We start from the raw sequence: 25074 nt of genomic DNA on the forward strand, positions 1-25074 counted from the left end.
CAAGGCACTTTACATGGGACTAAATCCCAGACTGGGATGAATATGATGAGGAATTGTATACCTGTAACCAGAATTTAAAAGACTAAAATCATAATCTGATGAGAACACTCTAATTGCATTATTTTTACTGACAAAATTGCTGCCACCATGAAATAAAAAATGAAAATGAGAAAATCTCGTAGTTTCAATAGTATCTACTCAGAGTTGTTGCTTAACTTAAAAAACAGGCAATTAAGTGACACTCGAGATGTGTCACCAGTATAATGAGATCAGGAGCTACACGCTACGTCTTTGTGAGAATAAAAATAGTTGCCAACCTTAAATCAGGTAGACTAAATAATATTACCTCATCACTCAGCAAGGTGTATAAAGTGCTGAAGGTTGTGATTTGTGATTGTATAATCTCCCTCATATGAAATAAAATCCCTGTCGAGTAATTCGATTTCTGACGAAAATAACACTGACCACCTACATAGAGGGAGGCTTCCAGAAATAACTAAAAGCATCTGATGTGTTTATCGATCTGACTGTGGCATATCACACTCTCTGGAGGCAGGGCTTAAGCTGTAAGTTTCTTCATGTCATAGCCTGTGCAAAAAAAGTTTGCCTACCAAATTAGACCTTTCAAAGTCACCATATGTAATGAAAGGAGCAAACAAATGAAAATTAACAATGATCTCCCTAAAAAGATCTGACATAGTAGTATTAGTTTTTTCGGTATATTGCTGACATACCTAAAGGAAAGTGTCCATAAAATTCACATACACTGATGAATGGGCAGTAGCTGTTCAACATAAAGGCACAGAAACAGGAGAGGCAGTATTGTTAAAGTATTTAAAAACATTTCCTCACTACTTTCACATTTTAAGGCTCCAGCCTGTTCCAACCAAAATTTATACGAGATACTGGTGAACTTACAGAACATTTTGAGAAAACTGTTCTTTTCTACAATGAAACACCCACATACCTTGGCATAGACCACCTTCTACAAAAGCTCTGTAGTTCAGTATAGTTTTCCTCAACCTTTACTCAGTGTAATTCATCACCAAATCTGCAGTATTGTGCTGTGTGTCTCAATAGTGACCATGTTAAGATTGGAGTAGAGCTAAACTGCACCAAGTGGATAATATCTGGAACAACGTCTGTGCCCTTATATTGGATGCCAGTGCTCAGCCATGTTCAGCCATGCCAGTTGTGGTGAAACCATACTGTTGTAGAGGACACACTAAAATACAAAGGAATCCTTCATGAATTCAGAAAAAAAACTGGCTGAAAATGTGAATACAGACAGACTGTGTTCTAGAGGTGCCCGCCTCCCCCCTGAAAAAACTAATAGATAGTTCTTACCTTATTTTGTGTTTCATAGGAAAAATTTGGGTAGGAATTGTCTTGGAAGTACCAGTGGAGCCTTAGTTTTATTATTTAAAATTTTCAACATAATATCTATTAATTATTACCCTTATTTATTTATGGAAATGGTCTTGCAGGTCATACCCATGTGTGTTTATTTGTCTCTATTTTCAGACCATTAGTGGGTTCCAGTTTCAGTACACTCTTTCTATTTTCCTTGTCCATGTGGTAGCCTTTGATTGTTGGTAAATGCCACTCTTAGCTACTCACTATCAGTGGCAACTTGTTATTGCTGTATTGGGTCATTAGTACCTCTGTGCTCCTATCTCTTTTACTACTGGGTACTCTAACGTTTTCCTGACGACTGGAGACTGTGTGGTACTGGGGTGAAAGACTCACATATCTCTCACGTGTGATTTACACCTTGTGTGCGGTTGATCTTCTTCTCAGGACAGATGGCTGCGTCAATCTTCACAATGCTTCTTCTATGAAGACTTCATGCTGGTTAGGGAGATATTACTGAACTACTTTCTACCCTTGAAATGATTTCTTACTATCAGAATACTTTCATATCAACTCCACCATATTTCCTTTTGCGCAATAAGACAATTACACAAGTTTCACATGCACTTTCAAGTCTCGTAAATCAACGTCGTCTGGAAAACATTAGTACTTAGCATATATTATTACAGTCTCTCTTGCTTTTAATAACCCTTGTCAAAACAGTTCTTGTTCCTAGCAAGTCAAACAATGAGTCTCTAGGTAAAACATATTTCATTTGTTCCCAACAGTCACTACTATTTCAGTGCCAAAGAGTAGCCCTTGATTACTCCTTGTACTGGACATATGGCTTCCAAGGCGTGTGCAGCCACCACTTGTCAGTGCCGACAACTGCCACAACTTCAGTCTTCTCGTAACACATGCCCATACTGCTCACACATAAACGGATGTGCAGTAGACACATTTCCATCTCACTCTTGTACCTAAAATATTGGGTGTTCTAGACTGTGGAAAGCTGATGGTCAATAGAATTTGCGTCTAAATTCTTGAGGCACTACATATCCCTCTCCTTAGCTTGAACACTTGGAACACTCGATATTTTATACATATTCAATATGTAAATTGACGTCATACTTAATGACAGTCGAGTCTCTTAAACATTTTATCCTTTTCCCTTAATCCTTTATTCTACTCCTTCCTTTGTTTGTACAGACTAGTACTATCCTATACAGCGTTCTGTAGTTTGGAGGAATGGTAGAGAAAATTTTAATAACACTAGAGGTATTAAGAATTCAAACTTACCAGGATAATTCCTACCAAATATGTGATTTCTATCACTATACTGCCCTTTTCCCCTTAGGCACAGTACTTATCGATTATCTATGGGTTGATCCTATGGGTAACCTTCCTCCTGCCGTTCTGGTAGGTATGCCCCTTTCATCTTCCTATATTCTATGGTGCAAGTCAATCCCCCTCTTGGTGTCCTGCCCACACAGTATAGGTCAGCCTCTCTTTGGTCTGCCTATCTGCCCTTTTTTTTTTCATTCACTAAAAACTTGGTGTGCCCCCTCCCGCCCACCTACCCTTTGTGAGTAGGCCCCATGGTTCATCACCCTAGTATACATCTTCATGTATACTATCATTAAATATTATCCGGTAAAATTAAAAATCTACTTCAATCTCCAATATTGCTCATTAATACTTCATTTCATATCCTAGAGTCGTCCTTCACTTTTCAACCTCTCTACCATACCTCTATATACCATTCGTTACTTACCATATATACTTAGGTTATCAAAGGGTATATCATCTTTAATTAGGTTATCAGAGTGTCCCACTATTAAACAAGTTTTCAAGTCATTCTTATTTATATACATAAATATTTTTAGAATTAGTCAGTGTAGAACCCTCACCCATAATACCATGTGCTCATGCTTTACCATGTGCACGTACTTCTCCTTACAACACTTGATGGTTCCTACAAGCTCTCAAACTGTACTTTTCCTGTTTGTGTCTTTGTGTTTCTTTGTGTGTTTGTGTATGGGTAGTCGTGTAGCCTGTGTCTTCAGCCTACTTATGTAAAATAAGTTGAAGGTTATAGAAAATCATGGAAATTGAGAAGGACTTCAGCGATAGAAGTGTATGCATATGGAAAGAGGGAAAGATAGATAGGTACTCAAATGAGAAGTAAGAAAGAAAAAAGTAGAGATGGTTGCTAAGATCGAACAAGTGAAAGAAGATAGCCCCAAAGACAGGAAAACCCTTCCCACCCCTCTTCGCCAGTACTTGAGTGAGAAGCCGGAGGGGGTATGATGTTAAACGTATCCTGCAGAATGGACATTCTCACCTTCACCTTTGAAGTCTCCAAAGAAAGATCTTAGCAACTCCTATGGAACCGCAAATGGTGAAGAATCAGTTACACTTGTCTGCGAGGGTTGTTTTAAAGGTGTAGTGTGTGCGTAGTGTTAGTCATGTTTGTACCTACACTACCCACCGCTTTCATAGCTAATACAAACCCTCCCATCTACATCACATACGTATGAGGACTGCTTACTCCCCCCACAACAAATCTTCTTAGTCGAGTTATCCTCTGCGTCTTACTCTGTATGGTGCTTATTAACTCTTTCACCACTTTTTCCTTTTGGGCAGAATCCAATTCTGCATAACAGTTTCTTTGTCTTGTTATTCTCAGTTGCTATGGCAACTCAATTTCTTCTTATCTCGATTTCTGTCACAAAATTCCCACTTTCTTCGGGCCCTGTCACTTGGGTCGCCACCTTCTAACATTTTCCTGACGACTGGAGACTGTGTGGTACTGGGGTACAAGACTCACACGTCTCTCTCAGGTGATTTACATATCTTCTTCTCCGAAGACTTAGTGTTAGGGAAAATATTACTGAACTACTTCTCTACCCTTGAAATGATTTCTTACTCTCAGAATACTTTCATATCAACTCCGCTAGATTTTCTTCTTCACAATAAGACAATTACCCAAGTTTCACATGTGCTTTCAAGTCTTGTAAATCAACCCCGTCTGGAAAACATTAGTACTTAACATGTATTATTACAGTCTCTTTTGGTTTTAATAACACTTGTCAAAACAGGTCTTGCTCCCAGCAAATCAAACAACACAGTATATGAGTCTCTAGATAAAACATATTTCATTTGTTCCCAACAGTCACTACTATTTCAGTGCCAAAGAGTAGCCCTTGATTCATCCTTGTACCGGACATATGGCTACCAAGGCATGCGTGGCCACCACTTGTCAGCGTCGATAGACCGCCACAACTTCAGTCTTCTTGTAACACACAGCTATCCTACACACACATAAACAGTGGCACAATAGACACATTTCCATCTCTCACTCTTGTACATAAATTATTGGGTGTTCGAGACGGTGGGAAGCTGAGGGACTCTAGAATTTGCATCAAAATTCTTGAGGCACTACAATAGTCTGTAATCTTTTTCTCCTTATTGTGCACTCTTATTATTGAAATGTACAAACAGATATAACAATGTTACATATCTATACCAACACTGTCTTTTGTAAGGAACATTTGATATCTGTGGGAGCAGTTATTCAGACTATAAAAAAGGATGGTGAAGTGATGAGAAACTAGCACATTCATCTTCTGTATTTACTAAAGAGCTTCCTTCTCATTTATCATTGGTCATGGGACCACAGTGTTAACTAGAGCCTTAGTAACTTTCAGTGTTAGGTGTTTCATTTCTAAAGTATTTGGATGACCAAAGTGCACCACCAATTAAAGGACATTCATAGCAAATGTTGAGAAGCTTTTTTTAACACACCATCCACTTTTGAGGGTTTACAGTGTGGCTTGATTAAAGGAAAGTTGTTGACTTCATACTGTATGAGTTATCATATCCCAAAAGCTTCAACATCATCACGTATAGAACAGTGATCCAGAAAGTGTAGAATAAATTTCTTTTATTTCTGTCTATGATCACCTAATTATTAAGTCTTCAGACTGCCGGTTTTGGTCGGTGGTGACCATCTTCAGATTACAGCTAACATTGGAAAAACAAATACAACTATAGTTTGCATCTTGTAGGAAGGCAGCCCAATATTCAGCCATTCTGCAGATCTCCCTGCGAAAATCTCTCTCCCGCAAGCTTTGCTGTTGCTGTTCTCCGTGACAATGCAGTTTCATTCAGAGAGCGACCAAATTATTCATTCAGATGTTAATGTTATGTTTTTGTAGCTGTTAATGTGTATCTGTAAATGTGTTAGTGCGATTTCCAAATAAATATGTCAGGCAACAGCAATAAAAGTGAAGTGCTTCCCAAGCAGGTGAGTAGGTTTATTTACTATATTTATAACTTTTTCAAATGTGAATCTGAAAGTCGCCCTTCTATTTTTGACATTTTGAAGACACAAGAATGAACTGCAGAAGCGTATGTTGTGAAAAGAACTGTACAGAGAGTGGTAAGTGTTAGAGCTGTAGAAACATCAGGACAATTTGGTTTCATATTGCCTGTAAAGCATTGAAAGCACAAGAGACTGATAGCACAAATGGATGGTTTTGACAATGATATTTTACGCAATTCCGTGTTGGAAATGTATATGAGTAGTGAATACCTGACTTCACAAAAATCGTTACAATTATGTGTGAGAAAAAAGCTTCGGTGGTAGTGCTTGTCAATGCAAAGAATTTTAAGACATTGGTTTCAAGTTTGTTTAGAAGAGAATTTTTAATTGAAAGAAGTGACATAGGTGTAGCACGAACCACACCCCTTATAAAGATGCACAGTACAAGATAAGGAGGTAGTTAATTAGTGTATTACCTTTTCGAAACATGAGTGAATCGGAATCATTCCATGAGTAACTGGTGGAAAATGAATGATGGTACTGGTAGTTTTAAAGTTCCCACAGGAAAAGCTTGTCGGGTAATTATTCTGCATGCTGGCTCTTCTTCTAGTTTTGTTCCTGAGAGTAAACTTCCATTTAGGTGTAAGATAAACAGCTGTGACTACCATTCAGAAATGAATTCTGTCAATTTCGAGAAGTGATTCATTCATTAAACAGTTCTTACCAAACCGTACTCCAAGTGGGCCATTTTAATTAGCATGCCAGATGTCACAGAGAAAACACCAAGTGCAAACACAAGGAAAGTAGATATTGTACTCTGGCTTAAAAATAAAAATATTTTGTTCAGTACAGCCAGACTTGTGCTGAACTCCTGCAGCTCTTTAATTTATACAAGTCACATGGAAGAATGAACAAATTTGATTTTTTTGAAAGTGAATGTGGTCTCACAGTTTTGCATTTACCCATGTATTGTTATCAGTATAATCCAATAGAATTAATTTGGGCACAGGTTAAAATGCTGTGTGTGTGTGATGCTGCCTCTCATGTAATGGCGAACAAGTTAGTTTACACTTATAATACCCATTGTCACCAAAAAATGTGATAACACGCTGACAATGTTTTATGATAGTCTTTTGCACTAGTCTTTGCCACCAGTAATACTTTCTGCGCACAGTGATTTACACTTAACTGCAGTCAAACTCACCAACACACACACATGCATTAAAAAAAAAAAAAAAGTGTGGAGTAATAGCAGTTGTAGAGCAACTATAATGTTTTTGGCTTAAGTATGAAGTTAATTTTGTTTTGTACTACATTTCAACTTATAGTTCAAATTGCAATAAATAACAATTATTGCAACCAGTCTCTATGATCTTGTTGTTCGCCAATTGTCATTTTGAGAAAAATTGTTCTTGTCATTTTCACAAAGCTGTGTCAGCTGTTCCTGCCATCAAACGTCACAAGGACTGTAGCTGTGGAGCAGCGGACACAATGTTAAGACGTGAAGGAAGATCTCTCTCACATATTCGATTGATCAAAACCAGTTTTAAAATGTTTTATTATCCTCATAGATTTGAATGTGTAAGATGGTGTACTACAGGCAAATGAGCCTGATTGTTGTCCTCGGCAACCCAGTTCGGTAACATGGACTTTGTTTGCCTGCTCTCTGCTTCCACACATGCACAGATCTCATCCCCTCCATGGTTCCCCATCACTCTGTCTCTCTGTGCGGAAGCACCTTCCTACATGGTGTGGTCTATAGTGGACCATATACATCTTAAAACAATAAAATAGGCCTTAATGAAAAGTATTTTTTGCTTAATAAATTTCAAGCTTTTCCAACAAGTTGAGAGCATGGCATTTTTGCACCATGTGTGAGAGCCAGCAAGTGTGATCGAAGTGCAGAAAGATTTTGTACGCAAAGCCTACTTTGCTTCATTTGACAATGTTCCGCTTTAATCCTTGAAAACCTCTCTTACATATGTTTGGTTGCTGTCTTTACCTAGTATAGAGTGGATTACATATTTTCTTTTACTTTCTTCCATTGAACATATCTCTCTCTTGCTGACTTGTCCCTTCTCAGTTTTATAATACATTTCATTAACTATGTAAGACTGGTACAGTCTTGTAATGGCATGTTACACGGTATGAGAGACCCCTCTAGTGGTTAAAAACCTCTGACCAATTCTTGCCTTTGCGGCATTCAGGTGGCGATGTCAACCAAGGGTGCTGATTCCTTACTACAGTTGTTGTTTCTCAATTTGTCTTCTTTCCCTACTTATTTTATAATTTTTATGCTATTCTGTTAGTTCCGTAAGCTTGTTCTTATGCATGTCATTATGTTTTTGTCAAAATCATCACAGGAGTATCTCAGAATTACATATAATTACTTAACGGTTTCCTTTTAACAATCTGAATTTAACTTAAGTCGTTTTTTTTTTTTAATTTATTGCGGTTTATCACTGTAATAACGTATACAATTGGTAAGCCCACCATAGACTTTACATGTTGCACACTTTTTTAAATGGACTTTGTGTATTATTATTATTATTATTATTATTATTATTATTATCATCATCATCATCATTATTGGTGAATTCTTACCAGAAATGGAAGATGTTAAGCAAATAACTTGATCAGTCTTTCTTTGAGTTCTTCTTTTTCTTCCAATAGGCTTTCATTCTTTCCGAAAAGGCTTGTTTACGTTCATCCGACCACTTTGGTCTGTACTGTTTTTCTTTTGGTAGCTCTGATGTAACTTCCCATTTGTCTACTTTGTGTCTGAAGGTGTCTCTTTCCAGGATGCCGGCTGGTCTTATGTTTGCATTATTTAGGTCCTTTTGAATTTCATCTAGCCAAGGTGTGGAATTCTTAAGCAAGTTACATAATCTATTATTCTCTTTGTCAGTTGATTTTCTGGTAGTCGGCTGAGATGGCCAACAAAATTTCTTTCTCCTTTTCCTAATATCAGTTTCGATGTTCGAATACTTTTCTGTTGTTTTAATTGATTGTAGCCTATAACCGTCATGGGTATGTCTTCCTCCTAGAATTTTCCTGATGATCTTTCTTTCTTCTTTTTTGATATCCTTAAGTTGTTGTTTTCTGTTAAGGGTTAGTGTTTTTAAGGGTTAGTGTTTCACTTATGTAGAGGATTGCTGGTTTTATGACACTATTGTAGTGTCAAATTTTTGCCCATCTTGACGTTGATTTTTTCGTTGTAGAGGTTTTGCATTGACCCTAATCCTGTTTTAATTTTTTGGAGGCGATGTTGCTGTAAGATTTTTTTAATACCTGTCGGTTCGATGAATTCTCCAAGATATTTAAAGTATGAGACCCTGTTAATTTTACCGTATTTTGTTTTCAAGCTTGCAATTTCTGTTTTGGAACAAAAGAATTAAGTTTTCTCAAATGAAATTTGTAAACCTGTATTTTTTGCACGTACTTAGAGTATTTCCAGCCACTTGACTGCAGTCTGCTCATCCTCTATTAGTATCAGCAGATTGTCCTCAAATGCAAGATATGCTATGTAGAGGTTGTTTTTGGTAACACCCAATCAGATTGGCTTCCAAACCCCACATTTCTTGAGTTCTTTATCCCATTCTTGCATAACTTCATCTAGAACTACATCGAACAGAATAGGAGAGAGTCCATCACCTTGTCTCACACCTGTTTGAATGAGATCTTCCTCATAAATTTTACTTCAGATTTTGTGCCAATTACTCTTTGTTTTATGATTTCTCGTGTTTTGGGATCTAATCCGCTCTCTTCTAAAATTTTGAATAGTGTGGGCCTGTCTATTGAATCTTATGCTTTTTTGAAATCTACAAATGTGCATACTACAGGTTTTTGTCTGAGAGCTCACATTTTGAGTATGATTTTGAGGTTGAAGATTAGCTTCGGACATGATCTGTTTGGTCTGAATCCTGCTTGATGTTCAGCTACTTTGAGTTCTAATTATTGTTGTGTTCTATTCAATGGACAAGCTCATAGAATTTTGTAGGTGACTGGCAGTAGAGAGATCCTAATTTATTACCTTTTTTTATATAGTGGATGAATCGTAGCAATCTTCCAGTCATCTGGGATTTTTTTTCGATTGGCCAGATGTTTTGGATTATTTCAGTAATTTCTTTGAGTGAATTTGAGCCTAAATTCTTCAAGAGTTCTGCTACAGTTCCGTCCTCCCCTGATGCTTAATTACTTTTAAGTTTCTTGATTTGCATATAAATTTCTTCTCATGTTGGTGGTGACAAGTTCTGTGGTGAGATTTCTGGCTGCACTTTTGGGAATCTGTCTTTGAGTTCTTGACAGTTTAAAAGCTGTGAAAAATATGTGGCTAGTACTTGTCAATTTTCTTTATTTGTCACGGCCAATTTACCATCTTGTTTTCGAAAGCAAAGGTTTTGTGGTGCGTACTCTTTGGTCTAGTTTGTGAAGGTCGTATAGAAATTGTGTGTATTGTAGCTTCTGATTTTTAAATTGACTGTAGTTGCTCTCACTGACATATTTTCATTTAGTTCGTCTTAGAATCTTGGAATTGTGTTTGTGCATTTTGAAAAATTTCTTCTGTTTTTCTTCTGATCTGTTACAATTGTAATTTTGAAATGCCTTGCTTCTTTCTTCTAGTGCATTCTCGCATTCTTGATTCCACCAAGGGTGTTTTGGTGTTTTGTGAAGAGGGATCAGATCTTGTGATGTTTTGATGATTTTAGTTTGAAATTTCTCCTAATCTTCTGCGTATTGTTCTTCACATTTTTCAGTGATTTTGGAGTCTTTGGTTTTGTATAATTCAAATTTTGGGATCAGTAGTGTTTTTCTTTTGAATTTCCTCTTGGACATGAATTTAATTTTTATTCTGGTTAAATAATGACCCGAATTGATATCTGCACCTCTGTATACTTTCACATTGTGAATTTGTTTTTAGTAGTCATCTGATATTGCAACATGATCAGTCTGGAGTTCTCCCAAATGGTGGATGGGTTTTTTGTTTTTTGGGATATGTCTGAAGTAAGGTTGACATAATTTTTAGGTTGTTTTGTTGGCATAATTCAATGAGTCATGCGCCATTTCTAAGGTAAATTTGTGTGCTGGATAGTTTCCTACTGTCTTCTTGTATCTGTGTTCTCTGCCAATTTGTGCATTGAAGTCACTGAGTAGTATTTTCACATATCTTTTGGAATTTTGGCCATCACTGTTTCAAGTTCTTCCCAGAATCTCTCTGTTTTTCGGGCTCTTTTTTATCACCACCATTTGTTGGTGCATGTACATTAATAAAGGTGGAGTTTTTGTTTGTGTGTTTGATACTTAAGGGTCATTAGTCGATTGTTGATGGGTTGCCCATCTGTTACTGAGTCCAGCACTGTTTTGTCTACAATAAAGGCCATTCCCAATAGTGCTGTTCCTTTGCCAATTTTCTTGTTTGTTACGCTTTTGAAGATTCTGTGATTATTGTAGTCTATCATTTCTGAATCTGTATAGTGTGTTTCATGCAAGGCGAGAATTTGAATTTCTGCTTCCTGAGTTGTGAGATTTTGTAATTTTTCTGCTTCAATAAGTTGAATATTGAAAGTGCCCATACGTGTGTTTTTCTTGAAAGTTTACCAGAGCACTCCGGCTTGCTCTCTCGTATAAGCCCAAGCTCCTCAGAGTCAGATGGCTTGGTTGCCACTTTGGAGTGGGTGGATTGTCCACCTGGGGTAATTTTGTCATTACTCGTGTATGAGACATGTTTGCTTGTCATCAATTGTCTAACTTTGCTAGTTGTGTAGAACAGGGATTGTGAGTTCCTGGAGCATGTTTGGAGCCTCACCTACCGGTGAAGAGACCATACTGCCAGCTTCAAGTCAGACACAGCATGGATCTTGGTTGTCAAATTGGTCCACGGATGGTACATTTTGTATAATTATATAATAGATGCATACATGTAGGTCTACAGCAGCGACATCTAACAAGCATACGACACAAACATGTTGTGGCTGCTGGAGTGATTTTGTATAATTATATAATAGATGCATACATGTAGGTCTACAGCAGCGACATCTAACAAGCATACGACACAAACATGTTGTGGCTGCTGGAGTGATTTTGTCATAAACAGTAGCACTTTTAACAAGATGATTCTGATGACACTGTGACCTAGTGTATACCATGTTTAAATGTGTGATGATGCTACATTGATTTTGTATGTATCTTTTGGTGATGTCGCTGTGGATTCATTACATTAGACCATGTTTTATAACTGATATGCCTTGTCATATTTAAGTGCATGTTTTCCACATATATGTTGGTAATACTTTTCATTATAGCTTATTTTGTTGTTTTAAAATGTAGACAGTCTACTAGTGTATTTGTTTTTCCCTTGTTTTGGTAGACGGAAATAAAATAAATTTATTGTATTATGTCTGGTTTCCCTGGCCATTGTTCTAGACATAAGTTTCTGTACAGCACTCTCTCTTCTCTTCAATATTTAGGCTTTTATGTTCCAAGAATGGGAACAATTTTTCTGTAGTATACTGGGCTCAGCCAAGGTCATCAACTTACGAACAAAACTTCAGTTGTCATGTGAGGAGACTCATTCGAAATACTCTGAAAATCTTTAATATAGATTTTTCATATGCTGTCTTGCTTATTGCAATGTGACTTACAGGATAGTTATAATTAAACTTTGAGAGGGACACCATGAAAATCAAGTGACCGTAGTACAATAAAAGTTTGTGGAAATATTTGTGAAGCCATACAGAAAAGAAATAATGAATAAACCATTGAAACACATTTTAATTTCTGCATGAGAGGGGTAATATTTGTCAGTTGTGTACCGTGTCTGTGTTCCAGGTTATAAATATTGCTCAGTGTAACAACCATCTGTATCCATGACAGCCTGGAACCCCACACTGTAGACACCATTTTACAATTGTTTGAAGCACTTTTTGAATGTTGAACCATGGAATGTTCAGCTGTCATGACAGTTCATGTACTGCTTAAAAATAACACATTGTGTCCAACATTCTCAGCATTGGATCAGTAACTTCTTCTACAATTTTCGGCATGATTGGCAGTCAGCCTCCCCCCATGGGCATTTCCCAAATTGCCATTTAATTCGAACTTCCCAATTGTGTTCTTCAGTCTCTGTGTGGGAAGAGGACCCTTCCGCATTCCTTTAATGTGTTAATATTCATAAAGAGCGGCAGCACTGCTGCTGTTGATTCAATAAAACGGCTTCATGAGTAAAGCCGTGTTCATATTGTTCAGACACCTGTTGACTCTATGCAACTGTAATGCACGTTGATGCATGAGTTTCAACCCTCTATTGCAGTATCAGTACCGGTGACTAATGGCAAGTCATGACACTAACACTACTAATGACAAATCCTGCGGTGCACAGTTTGAACATCTTTCCTATAAACTTGAGTACCCAAAATATGGTAAATAGTTTTCTGTCCACACTAGCTCAAGTAACATTGATGCCCCATTTCCCTCATTATTCTCTTGCCTGGGTTTGAAATGAGATGATATTGTAGATGTAGTTAGTTGTTCTAGTGCTTCCTCCCATTGGTTAACAAATGTTGGGGCTAATTATCATGGTACACAGAAAAATTTCCTAATAACAATGCTAAAATGTTTACTTTGCAGGATTAGGTGAATTAAAATTATTCCTATTTTATGATTATTTTTGCCTTAAAAATGAAGATAACTTCTTCCATAAAATTAATATTTTCATCCTTTTAATACTCCAAATAGTGATTCTTTTACGTCATCAAGAAGAAGGAAAAAATCTTTATGGATAAGTTGTTATACTTACAGAAAATAGAAACTGAAGGTGAATAAAAAGTTCTTGAATTACTTTGAAAATGCATCCTAAGAGACAAATGAATGAGCTTCATTAAATAATTCAAGAAATCAGATGAAAGAGCGGCTAAAAGCATGCATATGACTTCCAGTTTGAGGAGCATTCTTGGACCCATTCGGAAAATTGCCAACAATCTCTGACCAGTTTGAAGTTGCTGTTCAAATAGGTCACTGTTAATCTGAAACACTGAAAATAGTTGTCACTGCTCGAATAACATTTTGGCGTGTGATGGTTTTAGACTGCTGCTCAAACAAAGCCAGTAATAATGTACCAGATGTCATGGAAAATAATATTGTAAAGGGCGACAGAAGAAAGTCAAGTTGTTGTACAGCAATTGAAATTGATAGAGGCTAAAAGTTTTTGTTTGTGCACATGGTATATTAAATGTCTACATTGGATAATCACTGGAAATACAGTGGTGATTTTTTCATGTGACATTCTTATTCTTGCAGCCTGTGGGGCAGCCAGTCAACCCTATCCAGAATCCACGTCAAGAAGCCTACAGAATGCGCATGCAAGCAATGAATGCCTCAAATACTGGGCTCAATGCCCTAATTGTGCCAGAGGTGAGCTTCTAAAGATAATTGCTATTATAATTTTTGCAGTAGTATCAATTAGTGAAATTCTGCTAGAAACTACCCACACCCTGAACTTCACAGTAAATATTTTGAATCAATCACAAGCACAAGCAGCACACAGATTTTTTTTATCAATATTAGAAAGCTTCTTCTTTAATTAATGTCATCTAGAACAAAAAGGACACTGACTTGAATTACACACATTCAAATCAGCAGCAGTATGTTGAGAACGTAACTAATACTTCAGTCTTTAGTGCTACATTAAAAGCGTATACTGATTGCAGAGCTATGACCTTTTCTATTTCTGTCTAATATCCCCCCCCCCCCCCCCCCCAATGTATACTGGAAGAAAGAGTCGCAGATTTAGTGAACTAAGGAACTAAATGTAATAATTTCAACTTTTTCCTCTTAGAGTTCTTGCACTGAATTTTATTAAGGAATATTCTCCAACACATTGACAGTGGACAAGAAAGTATCTTAAACAGGAGCTATGCAACTAGATAATCTTGTTTTGTTCAATTTCCGCTATAATGTTCTTGGATCTACTGCTGCAGGAAATCTTTGTCCTTATCACAAATATATTCCTCATTACTCCCATTGATTATCAGGTTTTATTTGTGTCGCATCTATTCTGAGCTGCATGATTGCTGAACTTTTTGCCTTGTCCAGAATTGCTTGTGTTGATTGTCTACTGCACTATAGTTTCAGGCAGATCATAACTGCTGTGTAGATAGATAACTATTTCATCAAATAAAAATTGTTCTTCCCATCCATCTTTGAAATCCATTTGTGGTAACTAAATACACATTGATGTGCAAAACTTAAGGACAGAAGTAATTTTTAAATTCTGTGTCACTGCCAAGTAAAAGAGCTAGATGAAACTTGACTCATACATAAAAAGAACTGCTTCCGTACAGTACAGAAGTTTTGCACACCAGTCTATTTTTCTTAAAGGTTGTTGTTACTTTTCTTTTATCTCCATGGAAGCTTTTACCTGTAGTAAAGGTTACAATTTTATGAAAAAGGAGGTTGCTACCCACCATATAGCAGAGATGCTGAGTTGCAGAAAGACTGTCACTAATAAGCTTTCAGCCCAGAAGGGCTTCGTTGAAAATAGAAGACACACCACACGCACACTCACGCACGACTGCAGTCGTGTGTGTGTGTGTGTGTGTGTGTGTGTGTGTGTGTGTGTGTGTGTGTGTTGTCTATTTTCAACAAAGGCCTTGTTGGCCGGAAGCTTATTTGTGTCACTTTTTTTTGTGGCTATCTGCGACTCTGCATCTCTACTATATGGTGAGTATCAACTTTTCTTTTCATAGTATTGTTACATTTCATCCTGGATTTTCCATAGGTTACAGTTTTGTATATAAAACAACAAAGAACTTGTGTCATTTAAATGTGTGTTATCAGAAGAAGACAGTGCTAAACTCATGCTGTTTTAGGGTGCAAACCGTGGTGTTAAAAGGAAATCAAATGAAATGGAAGATAACTCAGACTCAGAGGAAGAAGAGGTTAATGATGAAGTTCGCTTGTGGGAAGATGGTTTCAAGGACCGCTATTATGAATCTAAATTTGATGTGGGACCTGATAACGTTGAATTCCGTGTCCGTGTGGCACATGAATATGTCCGTGGCCTCTGTTGGGTGCTGCGGTATTATTATCAGGTTTGTGATGACTCTACTAATGGCTATTAATTTATCTCTTGCGTACAGTATTTTTTGAATAGATATTAAAATTTTATAGTGACACAAATCTTGTTGAACAGTGTTCTTGATGCTTGATTTTTACACTAAATAGCTCAATACTGCTTGGTAATTACTATTAATGAAAGTGCATTTTTATACCAGTGCTATTAAGAACTTATTGAAAACTCAACAATTAGTTGAGCTAATGGCTAATTTTAAACATACATTGTTTTGACCGCATACTTTTGCTATGAAATAGCAGATGTAGTAGTCCTCTGGACCAAATGAATGTATTACAAACTGCAATAATGGTCTTTTCAACTGGGAAATGTATGCCTCCAATAATTTATATTTTCAAGCTAGTGTCCTCATTGACTACTATAGAGGAGGTCAAACACTAATAAGAACATGTTAAATGACTTGTTAAAGTGTTTGTGTAAAGAGCTGTCGAAATTTTTTAAAATAATATTTTATGTAAAAATTTCACAAATCAATTGTCATGATTTATAGCATCATTTACCCAATTCCCCACTTGTACGCAGGTGATGCTGCCCTTAGGGGCTCAGCATTCATTTTCAGGGTTGCTGCAGTGGGAGCTGGTGCATGTCGCCAGTCCTCTTGTCACCTAAGTTCTGGCCATACATCAGTGACAAACGTATGGCACAACAGTAGTCATTGTGTGTCACAGGAAATGATGATTGTGGTGTGACCACCTGGATTGTAAGGATGGTAAAAGCCTGTATTAAAAAAAAAAAAACCTCAGTTTCATGGTGTGATGCTCATTGATGAAATGCATGGCTATTGAGATGGGACAGTCGTTAGCGGGCAACCTGTGGGGAACCTGCTGCACCTCAGTTGTATAAGGTGTACCTAGGCACAGAGGGCTCTGTTTAGGTAGACTTTTATTTCCCTAGCTACTCGTGGGACCGAGATGCATTCTTCAAAATATTCTCTTCCACTTGCCAGCAGAATGGGTCGGCCACTGGTAGGTACCAACTTCCAATCAAATACAAGGGTTCATGTAGCTAGTCCACCAGACTTGGGTATGTTTCAGAATCTTAGTGTCTGTAGTAACAGAATGCATGCTGCCAGTCAGCGTGTGTTTTTATTAGTTAAAAGGAAAGGAGGAGGCTTTGAAAAATGGGTTAGCGGGAAATGCAGGTACGTTAAAATCTATTAAGTGATTGTGGAAAGAGATGCCTGTAGTCAAAACCTCAAGTTCCCAACAAGTGACTAACCTGCAGAAGGGCAAAAATCCTTGGGGGATATGCTATTGAGACTAAGCTCCATACCACCTGAAATTACAGTAAATATGTTGTAATTGGCAGGAACCTGATAGACATCCCTAAAGAAGATCTGAAGGTTGAGTGGGACCAGAAAGGCATTGTAGGCAAGCAGAATATCATGAAAAGGGTGGAAGGGGATCTGATCAAATCAAACTTGTTCATCTTCACTTTTAATAGCGTGAAACTCCCTGTGCATATTAATGCGGGTTTTCTTCACTTAACCATACAGCCCTAAGACCCCAGCCCAATGCACTGTTTTAAACATGAGCTCTTTGGGCACATCACTCTTGGGTGTAAGAGATAAGCCACTTCTGGCAATTGTTGTAAGGCTGCCTATGAAGGAGTTGGATGTTTATCTCCTCCAAAGAGTGTGAATTGTTCTGGATCTCACCCTGTCCTTAGTAGGGGCAGTTGTGTCTTCCTTGAAAAATGGAAGATACAAGAGATCAAAATGTTAAAAACGGATTCCATATGGTGAGGCCAAGAAGATTTATAAGGCAATGTAGGCCCCACACATTCATTACCGCCTTTGCTTCGGTTGTCAAACAGCCTGCTGCACAAAGCTTACTAGTGTCAGCACTAGTACCTGCCTTTGTCATTACACTTCTGCTGCTACAGTTACTTTGAAGCCTACATTTCACCCCAGAACATCATACAGGGCTGTGGTAGCCAACTTGGTGGGGCTATCTGCTCCTCCAAAGTATGTCTGGTACATTACCCAGAGCTACCACTACCACTGCTGCAGTTGTGGCTCCGAAGCCTGCCCAGGGCAAAAAATCAAAGACAAAGGTAAAGACTTAACCGCTGATGCGGACTGGAGGTAAGTAGTCTCACAGTTTCGATATTGCTCTCTCCAACATTTCTCATGATTCATTTTTGGAACCGATGGAACTTGATGTTGGCCTAGAGCATTCATCTCGCCCCAAGATTTAGCCTCCACCCACTATGGGTTCCTCTTCCTGGTGGAAAGGTGGAGTGAAATTGCTGCTGGGATAAAAGGCTGCCTTACTACAGGGGAACTTCAGTGGGTTCAGGACACATGTGGTTGAATTGAAACTCCTGGCATACTCATGCCCCCTGTGTCTGTGTTGTCAAGAAACACCTTTTAAAGCCACTGATGCCCCTGTGCTATGGGGCAGCACCCTTCACCGAGAAGATGAATTAACCAGAGACAGAGCCATGGGAGGGGTTGCTGTGTTTCTCAGTGACACACATTTGTCCTCTGCTCTCTCTATGGGTACTGACCTACAAGCAGTAGCCATTGCTGTTCATATGGTTCAGATCATCACTATCTGCTCCCGGTATTTACCTCTGCAGGATGCGATACACTCGGAGGCTCTTGCAGGCCTTACTGCAGAACTCGCTTACCCATTTCTCCTACTAGGTGACTTCAATGCCCATAATGCATTAAGGGGCTTGAGCTGTACTTGCGTGTAACCTCAGCATCGGCAGCCCCAATCATTTCTCAGCTGTTACTGGGTCATTCAGAGCCTCTCTTTGTGCTCTGCAGCCCTTGCAAAACATCACGGTGGAAAACAACTGATGACTTTTCACTCCAGTGATCACTTCCTTCCCACTGTGGATCCGCGTACTGAACAGAAGCCACCGAAATTGATGTTCAGCAAGGATAACTAGATGAGACTCAGACAGCTGGCTATGTTTGAACACCACGACTGCATAAAAATTATTCTTTTCCATCTTGGCGTGGTGGTACTGCAACCTTCTATTGCTGCTATTTAAAAAACAGTCATAGGTTACAGAATGTTATTTATTAACTTAATAATGATGTGCTTCAACTGGATGGACATCATTAGGTTCCGTTAAAGGATCAGAAATTTTCTGCCAAAAAACATCTGTCTAGAAGGCATGATACTGCATAAAATGTACTAAAAGGCAACCCCATGGGGGCAATGATAAGAATAACAGCACAGAACAGGAACTCGTGTGCAAAATGTAAACCAGCCGTATACTAAAACGGTGCCAGAAGCCCATCCGTATTCACATAGTGTATGTATTACCTCGTGTGCAAACTGTGAACCCAGCCGTATACAACAACAACGCCAGAGGCTGTTGGTATTCACATAGTACATAAATATGTATGCACTATACATATGTATCCACTATTGAATACCGACGGCCTCTGGCGCCATTGCAGTGTACAGCCTCTGGCGCTGTTGTAGTATACGGCTGTGTTTACAGTTTGTGCGTGAGGTCCTGTTTTGCATTGCCATTCCTGTTGTCGCCTCCATGAGGTTGCCTTTTAGACGGTACATGCAGTATCATGTTTTTGGCAGAAAATTTATGATTTTTTTAAACATAACCTGATGATGCCCTGCTCGGGTAAAACACACAGTTCTTAAGTTAATAAAGAACATAATGCAACTACAACTGTTTTTTAAATAGCACCACGACAGCATCCTGGAATGGGTGGACCACATCACACAAGCAATCCATCATGCTGCTGATTTATCCATTCCTGTGTCTTCAGGTCATCTTAGGAGGCAACCTGTACTGTTGTGGACTTACGAGTGCTGTTCAGCAATCTGGGACAAACGTGCAGATCTTTAACAGTTTTAATGCCAGCTTTTAAAGTTGGAAGAGCCGAGGCGTGACATGCAATTAAGAAAAAGGTCGCGGCAAGCATTCCTGGACTCCATCAACTATTCCACTTGTTCTAAAAAAGTATGGGAAGTTATCTGGAGGACTCCCGGTAAACACAGTTGTTTACTAATAGCAGCAGTACTGAACGAGGGGTGTCTCCAAAAAATGTCTGGAGATGTCGCTCACATGATGGCAGAGCATTTTGCAGTGACTACTGCCAATGCCAGCCAGGATCTGGCATTTTGCCACTACTATGTGACTGCAGAGAGGGGCAAGTTGGAATTCAGATCCCAGAATTTTGAGCCTTACAACTTCCCTCTCTCCATGTGGGAGCTGGAATCAGTGCTGTCTGAGACTTGTGATACTGCATCTGGTCACCACCTGATCTGGTACTGCATACTTCAGCATTTACTTATAACATCAAAAGAAATCCATCTCAAATGTTTTAATTTAATATGGCAGACAGGTCACTTCCGCAACTTGCGGAGAGAGGCAATTTTGATACTTCTCCTCAAACCAGGAAAGGACCGCACTTGTCCCAGTGGTTACTGGAGTGTCACCTTAATGAGCTTTGTAGGAAGGCCTCTGGAGCAAATGGTTAACCATTGTCTCATCTGGTTGTTAGAGACAGGCAACCTCTTAGCTGCTCTCAATGTGGATACTGGAGATTTCGATCCACTTCGACAACCTGGCTCTACTAGAGGCGACTGTTCAGCAGACTTTCCTACGTAAACATCACTGTCTTGGTATATTCATTGACATCCATAAGGCACAAGACACTACTTGGAGACATAGTATTCTCGTGCAACTCCATGACTGGGATATTCGTGATCACCTCCCCATCTTCATCTGGTCTTTCCTGTCTTGGTGGTGATATTTTAGGTCACAACTCAGTGACATTCGGTCAGCTTGTTTTGAGCAGTAGGATCATGTTCCTCAGAGCTGTGTTTTAAGTGTTACCCTCTTTACTGAAGCCATAAAAAGTGTCACGTCTATGGTACGACACCCCACACAGTGTTCCTTATTTGTGGACGATTTTGCAGTTTTCTATTCCTCCTCCAATGTTGCAACAGTGAATTGTCAGTTGCAGCTTACAGTGCAAAGGTTAGAGGTGTTGTCTGCAAAGATGTGTTTTCAGTTTTTGGCAGATAAGTGTGTGTGTGTGTGTGTGTGTGTGTGTGTGTGTTAATTTTAATCATTCACATTGTATTTTTAATTTATCTGACTTGAATATGAGGGATACCATTCTACATTTTAAAGACTCAGTGACGTTTCAGGGCCTCATTTTTTACTCCAAACTGTCGTGGTTTCCACACTTAAGAAACTTGAAAGCCAGAATCCAGAAGGCACTGAATATCGTAAGGTGCCTTAGTCACAGATCTTGGTAAGCAGCAGGACATGTGTGCTCCAGTTTTTTAGGGCTTTTGTGCATTCACAGCTAGACTATGGATATGCAGTGTACAGGTCAGTGAAGTCTCCCTCCCTGAAGATTATTGACGTCATCCATCATGAGACGATAAGGCTCGCCACTAGTGCTTACAGAAGCAGCTCCCACACCCAGTCTCTTTGCTGAGGCTGGGGAACCCCCACTAACCATCCAGTGGAAGCTCTTCATGGTGCATCAGGCATGTAAGTTCCTCACAGCTCCGACTTCACCTGCGTACCACTCTGTTGCTCGTCCATCACTGGAACATCTTTCCTGAATCGTCCATGAGCAGCATTGTCATTTTGTGTCCATGTACAGTGTGTGCTGGAGTCTTGGTGTGCAGCATGTACAACCCCAAATCCAGGGTGCTAACCGCCTACCATCTTTGTTAGAGGCCCAGATTAATTTTAGATATAGAGCAGTACATGAGAAATTGCACTCCAGCATATGTTTTTAGTACATTATTTAAGGTCATTTTAACTGAGCACCACAACTCTATAGCCATCATTATGGATGGGTTGCAAAAGGGGGTGACTCCATTGCTTGCTCTGTTTTCTTCCCTAATTGTATCCTCAATATCCAACTGCCTGGTGACTGCTCTGTCTGTGACACAGAATTATATGCAATCTTGCAGGCACTGGAGGAGACGAGATATTCAAGTGCTAAATTTCTTGTCTGTTCAGATTCTCTGAGTGTTCTTCTCTCTCTACAACACTGGTATCCAGCAGATAAAGTAGTCCAGAATATCCAGGACACTGTCCTCCAACCACAATGTCTGGGGAAGGAGGTGTCATTCTGCTGGGTACCAGGGCACGTGGGTATTGTGGGGAACAGGAGGGCAGATGTAGAAGCAAAAGAGAGGGTATCGATCCTCAGTTATTTCACTGTGCCGTCCCCTTGCATATTATCACCTTGTTGTTGAGATACATATTCTTGCATCGATGGGAGCGACAATAGCTGGAAGTGACAGACAATAAGCTCCTTCTAGTAAAGCCCACAATGCGGCACACACGCACGCTAAATCACAGTTGCCTCATGTTGGAAGTATTTAATTCTTTTTTGAAGCTTTTTTTTCCGTTAATTGGTTTGATGCGGCCCACCAAAAATCTCTCTCCTACGCCAACCTCGTCTCACAGAAGCTACGAGGGTTCAAACCTATCTTACACTGTACAGAAACAAGTGAATAAGTGACCTGAACTTTTTACTGTGACCATATTCATTGTGTATAATTAGGTCAGTGGACATTGGGACTTCCTTGTGCCTGTGCACATACTGGCCCCTAGAGCAGTAAGCCTGTGCATAATCGTTCTAACTGATGCCATCACCATTTAGGAGGAAGTGCACAAATATTTCAGACGTTCAGCCAGAAAGATGTACTTACTCGCAGAAACCAGTCCATTATTCTTCCACAGCTGCTGAGTTATATTGCTCTGTACAATGCATACCTTGTTCAACAGATCTGTAATCCCCTACAGTTGATATCAAACACACATAGTGGAGTAAGATCTGTGAATTGTGAGATCAACACATTTTTTCCTGTTGTCGGCTTTTCATTGAGAGAGCCCAATGTACTTGGAAATATGCTGTTGTAGGAGACCTGTTTACATTGTGGATAAAAATGTCATCGACTGAAGAGACCTGTATGTGTCGGCATACAGTAGGCCTACATTGTTACTGTGAATATTATGGTTTGACAACAGTTGTATCATTGGGTCATTAGCTGCCTGGCACAGTTTGTCGGACTGACTGTAAGTCAGAGGAACCGTCGGCCTCAAAGCAGCCTGGGAAAGTGTCTGTTGCACTGTACTGTGAGTATCTTCTTACAGGTCACCTCTGCCTCTGGGTAATGTGGAGTTCCAGAATATGCCTCCCGTGGTGAGTGTTTGATGTGGTTGTGGCCTCTCTTGTTCGTTGCCTTCTGTCGGAACCCTTTCAGGAATTTTCTCGTCTTCAAGTGCTCATGCAGCAGCACAGTTGGTAGTTGGTGGGCTGACCAATTTGCTGTGAGTGTGCAGAGTGACAGAGAATGAGGTGCCTGCTGTTGACCAGCTGGCAGCTTGGCCGCTTTTGCAGCCATCTTCATAAGAGTGGTCATCTACTGTTTCATCTGCTTGAATATGCTGTCCAATTGCTCACATCCACTATTAACTCTTCCCATTTGTGGCAGCAATTCGTAACTTCCTATGACGACATTAGTGTGATGCATTTTGATTGATAGTCTCAAATGTCCCAGAAGTGAAAGCAGTGGCTCAAGTTTTCCGAGTAAATGAGCTTAATCAACATTGATAAATCCTACTGTATTCCTACTGAGCTCAGACACTCGATATCATTTTCTTTCCTTTTGGTTTTTGTGAGTTATATAGTGACTCATTCAGTGACTAGATATCTTTGACTCTGTTGGCTCCATAAAATCTTTCAAATTAGATTAAATTAAGCATTTGGCTCGTTAGAATAAACTTATCATTTTTGGTTTGAGATTGTGTGACCGGCACAATCTTCACCTGGCCCCAGAGTGGAGTTCATAGTTTTGATTAGATTGTTTGGTGAACACTCAATGCATACTCTGGTAAAAAGCTGCTATACAACTGTATCAGTAATACTTACGGAATTTCTATGTACCTTATTGTAATTTGGAGTGTCGAATTTTACATCACAGTGTTAGTAAATAGTTTCAAATTTTTGTTATAGTAAATATGTATTTCTTCTTTTTAGGGTTGTGCTTCATGGAAGTGGTACTTTCCATATCATTATGCTCCTTTTGCATCAGATTTTATCAATATAGGTGTGTTATCAACAGAATTTGAAAAGGGAACAAAACCAGTGAGTATTAACCTATCTCTCAATGATGATGCATGTGAATAATTTTATTTTATGTGTTGTAAACATTGCAAGGATTCTAACTGACTGTACTGTACAGAATAATTACCTAAGGAGAACTTTTATTTGCATGAAGTACTAAAGTGAGCATTATATCCATTCTACTGTGTCTGATTCTGGTTGTTTCTGTTTTCAGTTTCGACCACTTGAACAGTTGATGGGTGTGTTTCCTGCTGCTAGCAGTTCCCATGTCCCTGCACCATGGGCTAAACTTATGAGTGATCCTGTAAGTATATGTTTAGTTCTCTTTTGAAGTATTGTTTTGTAACAAATGTTCATATGTTATAAAAGCAACAAAAATTATCTCAGATTTTCAAATTACAATTGGAAGTGATAGTGGGACCACCTTCCTGTGTGTTGATATGTTGACCACCCCTGTTCTTATAGTTCCATCCAAAACTCTTTACATACTAAGCACACTAACCTTCTACACTGCCTTAATTTTGATAGCTGACTTCAATTGTACACCAAAAAGTTATTACCATACAGTGTGGCCACCCTTGAAGGGTGAATGATGCAGTAATGAGCAATCCCTACCCCAGTATGCTGAAGGGCTTACTAAGGCCTCCATCCCAGACTGGAACAGGTGAACTGTAGTCTTTCCCATTTCTATGCTGCACCAGTTGTAACACTAAGCCGTATGAGTCATAAACACTGTGGAAGACCCAAGTGCTATATATGTCCAGTACAACTGCTAAGCACATCCTATTCCAGTCCTGCCACATGCTTACATTATCTGAACAGTTGCAGAGCCACATTTGAAAGTAGTCGTGTCGTACACAAGCTCTACTGTAATTTCTAAACAACTTTTTATATTGACATGATCACCAACCAGCTCTCCACCCAAATGAATGGAACCGCCAAACTGTAGCCAAGACCAGAGTTGACCATTCAGTGGTAGAACACACTGTTGAGCACAACGTACTCAGTTTTATTAGTCACTTCACAACCCAGGCCAATTGAATTCTTCCCAACACCAGCAGCTTTGACTTACATAGATGAGTGTTGTCCTTGCAACACATCCTTTGATTGTGTAATCCTCCTGGCCTCAGTCTCTGTGGGCCACTGCCCCACACCCATCTATGTTTTTGCTCC

The 25074-nt window shown here is 39.1% G+C and overlaps 1 protein-coding gene across 1 annotated transcript in view; it reads left to right on the plus strand.

Moving 5' to 3' along the window:
* LOC124804798 (5'-3' exoribonuclease 2 homolog) overlaps positions 1 to 25074 on the plus strand; it is a 431320-nt gene that overhangs the window by 101960 nt on the left and 304286 nt on the right. Inside the window, exons 9-12 of the mRNA XM_047265135.1 lie at positions 13976 to 14089; positions 15547 to 15768; positions 23815 to 23922; positions 24116 to 24205. Of these exons, the coding sequence (XP_047121091.1) occupies positions 13976 to 14089; positions 15547 to 15768; positions 23815 to 23922; positions 24116 to 24205 (534 nt within the window). The remainder of the gene's footprint in view (positions 1 to 13975; positions 14090 to 15546; positions 15769 to 23814; positions 23923 to 24115; positions 24206 to 25074) is intronic.

The sequence above is a fragment of the Schistocerca piceifrons genome, chromosome 1 (assembly GCF_021461385.2).
Source record: "Schistocerca piceifrons isolate TAMUIC-IGC-003096 chromosome 1, iqSchPice1.1, whole genome shotgun sequence".
NCBI classification, from domain to species: Eukaryota; Metazoa; Arthropoda; class Insecta; order Orthoptera; family Acrididae; genus Schistocerca; species Schistocerca piceifrons.